An 8,428-nucleotide genomic window follows, 5' to 3' on the forward strand; every position below is an offset into this window, starting at 1 on the left:
AAGGTAATTGCAGTAATGAATGCTGTGGAAGCGAACCAGGGGGCTGGAAGGGGGTCTCAGAAGATGGAAGAGGCTAGCCCACTGTGCAGCAGCCCACTGACCTTGCATCCCCCACTGTGGCCACCGTGCCTGAACCCATGGGGCCTGATGCCGGGGACAAGAGCACCACCAAAGTAGCTGATGATGAACCAGAGTACGAGGTTGGCCAGGGCTTTGCATTGGTGAGCTGGTGTGGGAGAAAACCGTGGGGCTTTTCCTGGTAGCCAGGTCACAATGTGTCTTGGTAGATGATAGGTTGGAGCCGAGCAGCTGAAGGCAGCCACCTGGTCATGTAGTTCAGAGATAGCAAGTTCTCAGTGGTATGCATGGAGAAGCTGATGCCACTGAGCTCATTTTCCAGTGCGTTCCACCAGGCCACCTACAACAAGCAGCCCATGTACCGCAAAGCCATCTATGAAGTCCTGCAGATGTCCAGCAGCCACTCAGGGAAACTGTTCCCATGTGTCATGACAGTGAAGAGTGACGCTGCCAAGGCTGTGGAGGTACAGAACAAGCAAATAATTGACTGGGACTTCGGAGGATTCCAGCCCTCTGGTCCCAAGGGCCTGGAGCCACTGGAAGAGGAAAAGAATCCCTACAAAGAAGTTTACACAGACATGTAGGTTGAACCTGAGACAGCTGCCTAAGCACCACCTCCACCAGCCAAAAAGCCCTGTAAGAGCACAATGGAGAAGCCCAAGGTCATTATTGATGAGTGCACAAGAGAGCAGCTGGTGTATGAGGTGCAGCAGAAGTGCCAGAACATCAAAGACATGCATTTCTTGTGGGAGCCTCAATGTCACTTTGGAACATCTTCTGTTTATTGGAGAAATGTGCCAAAACTGCAAGAACTGCTTCCTGGAGTGTGCTTACCAGTATGACGACGATGGCTACCAGTCCTACTGTACCATCTGTTTTGGGGGGCTAGAGGTGTTCATGTGCGGGAACAACTGCTGCAGGTGCTTCTGCATGGAGTGTGTGGACCTCTTTGTGGGGCCAAGGGCTGCCTAGGCAGCCATTAAGGAAGACCCCTGGAACTGCTACACGTATGGGCACAAGGGTACCCACACATGTGGCAATTCCAGGCGTCTTCCTGCTTTGGCAGCAGAATGACTGGCCCTCTAGGCTCCAGATGTTCTTCGCCAATAACCATGACCAGGAATTTGACCCTCAGAAGGTTTACTCACCTGTCCCAGCTGAGAAGAGGAAGCCTATCTGGGTGCTATCTTTGATGGAATTGCTTTTTTTTTTTTTTTTTGAGAGACAATCTTATTTTGTTGCCCTCACAGCTCACAGCAGCAACCTCCAGCTCTTGGGCTTAGGCGATTCTCCCACTTCAGCCTCCTGAGCAGCTAGGACCACAGGCACCCACCGCAACGCCCAGCTATTTTTTGTTGCAGTTTGGCCGAGGTAAGGTTTGAACCCACCACCCTCAGTATATGGGACCAGTGCTCTACTCACTGAGCCACAGGTAGCCCTCTTTGATGGAATTGCTACAGGGCTCTTGATGCTGAAGGACTTGGGGATCCAGTTGGACCGTTACATTGCTTCGGAGCTGTGTGAGGACTCCATCATAGTGGGCATGGTGCAGCACCAGGGGAAGATGATGTACATCGGGGATGTCTACAGCATCACACAGAAGCATATCCAGGAGTAGGGCCCATTCGATCTGATGATTGGGGGCAGTCCCTACAATCATCTCTCCATTGTGAACCCTGCCCAAAAGGGACTCTACGAGGGCACCTGCTGACTCTTCTTTGAGTTCTGCTGCCTCCTGCATGATGCGTGGCCCATGGAGGGAGATAATCACCCATTCTTCTGGCTCTTTGAGAATGTGGTGGCCATGGGCATTAGTGACAAGAGGGACATCTCACAATTTCTCAAGTCCAACTCTGTTTTGATTGATGCCAAAGAAGTGTCAGCTACACAGAGGGCCTGCTACTTTGAGAGTAACCTTCCTGTTATAAACGGGCAGGCCATTGGCATCCACTGTGAATGATAAGCTGGAGCGGCAGGATTGTCTGGAGCATGGCAGGATAGCCAAGTTCAGCAAAGTGTGGACCATTACTACTAGGTCAAACTCCATAAAGCAGGGCAAAGACCAGCATTTCCCTGTCTTCATGAATGAGAAAGAGGACATCTTATGGTGCACTGAAATGGAAAGTGCGTTTGGCTTCTCTGTCCACTATACGGACATAAAGCCACTTAGCAAGGCAGAGACTTCTGGGCTGGTCATGGAGCATGCCAGTCATCTGCTCTGCTGAAGGAATATTTTGCTTGTGTGTAAGGGACATGGGGGCAAACTGAGGTAGATACGAAGTTAAACAAACAAACAAACAAAACCCACAAAACATAATAAAACACCAAGAATGTGAGTATGGAGAGAACAGAATCCAGGAGAGAAAAAGGAATTTAAAACAAAAACCACAGAGGTGGAAATACCAGAGGGATTTGCCTTGCAAAAAGGGTTGGACATCATCTCCTGATTTTCTCAAATTTTCAGGCTCAAGAGATTCTCTAGTCTCAGCCTCCATAGTAGGTGGGGCTATAGGTGCCCACCACAATGCCTGGCTAGGGCTGGGTTTTAACCCACCAGCCCTGGTGCACGTGGCTGGCGCCCTAACCACTGAGCTACAGGTGCTGAGCCCATCTTCTCAGACAGGAAAAATGGGTGAGGCAGGGAGTTGGGAGGTGAGGGGGACTGGAGCATTGCAGGATAGCCAAGTTCAGCAAAGTGCGAGAGAGGCTGTAAGGCTGTCCTAGATAAAGGCAAGATCCAGCTGCTCAGGTCTGGGGCACCTTTGGCAGTGGCCAGGCCTCCAGGGCACTGGACTTGAGTGAGCGCTACCACAGGAGGCATGTCACCGTCTTCCCAGAGGTGGGACCCTGGAGAGGGCAGGTATGAGCGGGAGCTCCCACAACCTGCCCCACCTACCCTTCAGGCTCCCGAACTGGTAGAATCTGGAGTGTCTTTTTCCTAAGCAAGGATTCAAAGCTCTCACCAGTTTCCCAATGCCCTGGGGGCACTAAACTCCCAAGAGGCCCATTTTCCCTCCAGCAGCATTATCCCCCCTTTTCCAATTCCCTCTGTGGCAGTTGGCATGTACCAGAGCTCAGTACATGAGGTGCCGACTACTGAGCAGGTAGTACTAAGGGAGTATAGGGGGTGGGGGGCGGCCAAAGGACCCTATAAGAAGCCAGGTATCCCCACTGGCTCCCCCAGTCCATGAGGCACTGGAAGGGGCAGCAATGGACAACTGCAGTCATGGGAAGTTAGGCTGGGGGAACAGGTGTGCCAGGCACAGGGCACCCTGCTGCAGGCAGCCCCCTCCCTATGCCAGAGGGTTGATGGTAACCTGGCCAAGAGCCCTACTGGAGCCCTGAATTCACTAACCTGCTGCCTCAGTTTCCCTAAAAGAAGCTAGATGACCTTGGGGGCCATACTGGTAGATGGGGGGGGCTGAGGGCCCATAGGTAGGGGGCCCATAATGGAAAAAACCACACAGACATAGAAGAGGACTTAAAAAAGGGCTTGTTTAATTAATTAAATACAAGGATGAGGCCAGGCAAGGCAGGGGAGGGATGCCACCCACAGAAAGCACAAGTCCCTTGAGGCCCTCCTCCCTTGCCTGGCCTTCCCAACCATAGCCAAATGGCTGGAAAAAGGCCCCAAGAACCACCTACTCCTGAGGGGAGGAGGGATGCAGAGGACTTCTGGAACCTGTAGCCCTTACCCACCATTAGGCAGATAACTGCCAGGGCTAGAACTGACCAAGAGACATCCAGAGGAAGACAAAGAAAATGGGGCCCAGCCCCCCACCCCGCTGTAGACTAAGGCATTTCACTAACACTACCAGAGAGGAATCCGAGGGCACAGACAGAGTGGCCCTGCAAGGACACCCTGGGAGGTAGAGGGCCTAAGGCTGACCTGGGCAGACCCTCCGAGCCCAGCTCCAGAAGGGCAAGCCCTGCTTCCCTCCCCAGGCTCCCACCCCTGGGTCCTGCCACATACAGGCTGAGTCCAGGTGCTTAACAATGCCACTGAACACCCAAGCCCCCAATAGGGAGACAGGAGGATTCTGGAAAAGGGCAGGGAGGCAAAATCCACCTGCAGCTAGAAGTTGGGGAGATAGGCCCTTCCCAGGAGCCTGGGTCCCACCCTTCCCACTGGAGAATGGGGGTCTTCAGAACCACATCTAAAAGGAAATCTCAACCAAGCCATGATATGAAGACACCTAGAGAAGACATGGCATGTCACCCTCAAGAGAAACCCCCCCCCTCAGGTTCAGATTAGAGATCCCACACACACACACTCACACCCCCTGAGGATGAGGGACCACCCAGAGGGGCCCAGAAGGAATTGGTGCCTGAAAAAATATTCTACCCGGTCCAAAAAAACGAACTATCCCAAGGGGCTAAATAGCTAACCCTCTGGGCAGGGCCTCAACTGCTGGACCCAGGGACCACCTCCAACAGGCAGCCAGGAGTAAGAGGGAAGGAAAGGGGGAGGGGAGGAGAGGAAAGGAAAAGCCTGGGGGCCTAGGGATAGCTGCAAACTGTATTGGCCCTGGCTCTACAGCCTCACCTGCAGGCTGGGGAAGGGAGCATGGGGCACCCTAACAGGAGAAATTGATTGTCAAGAGATTCTGCAAAGGCTAGCAGAGTCTGGGACCCTACCCAGGCAGGGGCAGGGAGGTGGGCCCATGACCCCAGCCTCTGCTGAAATCTCTTCTCATACACCCACCCACCCAGAGAGAGGGAGAAAGCCCCGGCCCCACCATGCCAACATAGACAAGAAAATAAATAAGCCAGATAGCACTGGCTCAGGAGCCGCCACCCCTAACCCAGAGTCAAAATCTCTTTGGAAGAACCCTATTCCACCTTCTTCCCTCCCCCAAGTCTCACAAGACCTGGACCCCTCTCTGGACACCCCAATGCCTCCCCATTCCTGGCCATACCTTGAGGCCTGGTGTGCTGGGGGGACCCCTTCCCAAGGGCAAACCCTGTGGACACCTGAGATTGAGAACCCGAGTGGGGGTTAGCCAGGCTGTACCCCCATTTCCCTGAACTTCACCAATGGCTTTCAGTGGGGTATGGGGAAAGGTGGGGCCCACATGAACCCCTGGTTCTATGGCTCTTTGCACACTTCATCCCAACCTGCAGGGAATGGGCCTAGGGGCATAGTCCATGCTTTGGGCAGGGGGCACCTTCTCTGTGCCCACTTCAGCCCCTAAACACCGCCCCTGGGGGAAAGCAGGGAGGTGGAGAAGGGAAGGGCCTTCTGGCTACACCCCCAGGGAACCCCACTGCAGAAGGGAAAGGAAGTTAGTAATCATGGCTATTTACAAACACAAGCCCCAGTCATCCATCCTGAGGGCCACCCCTAAGGCTGGCTGACCCAGGTCCACTCTTAGACTCCCTCTTTGCTTTCTTGAGGTGGACAGGGGCATCTTCAGGGTCCACAAACAGCTAGGAGAGATCAGGGCACTCCACTGGCCCCTGCCATGGACCCCATCTGGCAGGAGTATCCTGGAGTTGCTGGTGGTCCATGCCAAGGCCTGGCTGGGGTGTGCTCAGGGCAGGCTGGACGGGGGCCCTACAGGCCTGCAGGGGCTGGGCTCGGCACAGGGCTGGGTGCAGGGCTGCCAGCCAGGCTGCAGGGCAGCGAGTCGCTGGGGGAAGTGCTTCGGGCACCTGGACGCCGGAGCAGATCTGGGCAGAAACCCGGATGGCGGCGGGCATGCTTGGTTAGATGGTCACTTCGGGTGAAACGCTTGGGGCACAGAGGACAGGGGAAGCGCTTCTCGCCTGTGTGTGTCCTGTGGTGGCGGGCCAGCTCATCAGATCTCGCAAACTTCTTGTCACAGCCTGGCCAATCACAGGCAAAAGGACGTTCACCTGGACAGAGGAACAGAGGACAGGCAAGGGTCAGTGGTAAGGAGGAAGCAGAGACATCCCAACCAATCCTAAAAAATACCCGCATCTTAGAGGCTAAATTCTGATTGTGAGTTTAAAACACATACAATCCCCACTAGCCCTCCAATAAACTCAACATGAGCTCTTACTGTATAATTCTCCTTTATTTCCTACCAACATTTACCAGGGACATTCCTGCCAATAGTTTGTTTGCTGTTAAAACCTACTGACAGGTGGGCGGCGCCTTTGACTCTAAGGAGTAGGATGCCGGCTCCATACTGGAGGTGGTGTGTTCAAACCTGGCCCCAGCCAAAAACTGAAAAAAAAAAAAAAAAAAAAAAAAAAACCCTACTGACAGGTGACTAGCCAAATGTGGTATCTCACGCCTGTAATCCCAGCACTCTGGTAAGCTGAAGAAGGCAGATTGCTTGAGCTCAAGAATTTGAGAACAGCCTGAGCAAGAGATTCTATCTCTTAAAAAAAAAAAAAAATAGCCAAGCATTGTGGCAGGCGCCTGTAGTCCCAACTACTCAGGAGGCTGAGGCAAGAGGATCACTTGAGCCCAAGAGTTTAAGGTTGCTGTGAGCTATGACACCATAGCACTAGACCCAGAGTGACTGTCCACAAACCAACTGATACCTAAAGCTGAACTGCTGAGAGCCCACTCCCAAAGGGACCCCAGCAGGGGGGTCAGAAAGGGTCTCCCAGTTTATTTTCCAACCACATGCACACTCAGAACGCAAGTGTGGTTTTTGGAGTAGGTGCTCCATATGGAAACAGGTCACACTGTCCCTGAACACAGTCTACTTCTGCCCACTCCTCCTGTGGCACAGTCAAGAGCTTCCCAGGTGTTCATGAGCCCACCCAACCTCCTCCCTTTCCAAATACCCTCCTGGAGTGGAAAAGACGGTAGGGAGGCACCCTCAGAGATTTCCCCTGCTCAACCCTAAACTGACTCTTGGGGCCCCACTGTGAGCAGAGACATGTGAAGAGCCCACCATGCCTCCAGGCCACCTGCAGCCTGGAAGAATCAGGTACTGCCACTAGGCCCAAGTGACCTATAGGCTGAGTGGGGAAAAGGGAAGCGCCAGGAGGGTCACCGTGGGTCACAGTGCAGAGGCGGGAAGGGGGCGGGGCCAGGCGGCTACAGCTGGCTGCACTGGCCCCACCCCCACCAAACAGATGGCGCAGGCCAGGGGCGGGCCAACACCCGGCAACTTCCTCCGCAGACCCCTACCACCGCTCAGGTCGGGCCTCACCCGTCCTAACCCCAGCAGCGGTCGCCAGCCATGGCCGCCCGTTCCCCTCAACCTTGCATGTGGTCTTAGCTCCAGAATAATGCTGCTCTCCCTCTCCATTTTACCTGGTCCAACACCCTCAGCACCGGACGGACAACGGTGCTGTCAGTGTCTCCCCAGCAGACAAGGGTCTTCAAGGACTGAGAAGGGGGCAGGTCAGTCCACTCAGGCCCCCAACCCCTCGCCAGGCTCCTGACCAAGGGGCCCTGAGATCCCAAAGCGTGCTCCTATATGGACCACGTACCAGGTACCTGGAACCCCAGAATTCAGAGCATTGTTTTACCCCATACCCAAGAGTTTTGAAAAGTGGAGGGGGTAAAGGTGGAGTTTAGACACGCAAGCTGGGGCACCCGCACGCATCTGCAATGCCCCTTGTGGCACTGAGTGGAGCGCGGAGTAGGAAAGGAAATGGCCGAACCACGTTCCCAGGGGTGCCATAGCTGGGACACGGTAGCCATGAGGGAGGTGCCTCATGGGTTGTATACTGGGAGTCTTTGCTCACCACTGGGGGCTGCACTGACCCAGGGATAATGCCCAACAGTACGGTTAGGAGAAATGCCAGGAAGGATTTAGGTAAGAACTACAAACAGCAGAAGGTGTTTCAGCCTGGGGCCTAGATGGACCCCCAGCAGGACCCCTGGTGGCGGAACGCTGAAGTGTCTAGAAGTCAGCAGGGTGACCCAGAGACATCTCTGCTCTAAGAAGTTCAAGGGCTGCCCTGGGAGGAGAGGAGCTGAGAGAAAGAGGGAGGGGAAAGGGTTGGGGAAGTGGGAGGGGTGAGCCACTGAGGGGTACCTGCCACCCCCCAGGGTCCCGGAAGGAACAAGGAAAAAACCTCCTTTGCCCTCACCCCATCCTTCCTGCCTGCCACACCCTGATGCCCCCAGTAAAATAGAAGAACGGGATCAGAGCTCAACAGGGCCCTCTAAAGAGGTTTCTCTTGTGATGCTACAGACCACATAGGAGGCTGTGAACCTAGGCAGCTGAACAACCATTGTCCCCCCAGATCACCAGCAGCCCCAAATCCATGGCATTGCCCCCTCCACACCCCAAGTCTTCACCCCAATAATCCAAAAGGCAGGTTCTGAAGCAGCTGAAGGAAAGTGGGGACAGGGCTCGGCGCCTATAGCTCAACCGGCTAAGGCGCCAGCCACGTACACCTAAGGTGGCGGGTT

The 8,428-nt window shown here is 54.5% G+C and overlaps 1 protein-coding gene and 1 pseudogene across 1 annotated transcript in view; one reads left to right on the forward strand and one right to left on the reverse strand.

Moving 5' to 3' along the window:
- On the forward strand, window positions 1–2,326 carry LOC100944185 (annotated as a pseudogene).
- A 1,228-nt stretch (window positions 2,327–3,554) lies between these two features.
- KLF16 (Kruppel like factor 16) overlaps window positions 3,555–8,428 on the reverse strand; it is a gene marked incomplete at its 5' end in the record, with an annotated part of 11,456 nt that continues 6,582 nt past the window's right edge. Inside the window, one exon of the mRNA XM_012804421.2 lies at window positions 3,555–5,937. Within this exon, the coding sequence (XP_012659875.1) occupies window positions 5,636–5,937 (302 nt within the window). The remainder of the gene's footprint in view (window positions 5,938–8,428) is intronic.

The sequence above is a fragment of the Otolemur garnettii genome, unplaced genomic scaffold, assembly GCF_000181295.1.
Source record: "Otolemur garnettii isolate 467f Iridium unplaced genomic scaffold, OtoGar3 scaffold00029, whole genome shotgun sequence".
Taxonomy (NCBI): Eukaryota; Metazoa; Chordata; class Mammalia; order Primates; family Galagidae; genus Otolemur; species Otolemur garnettii.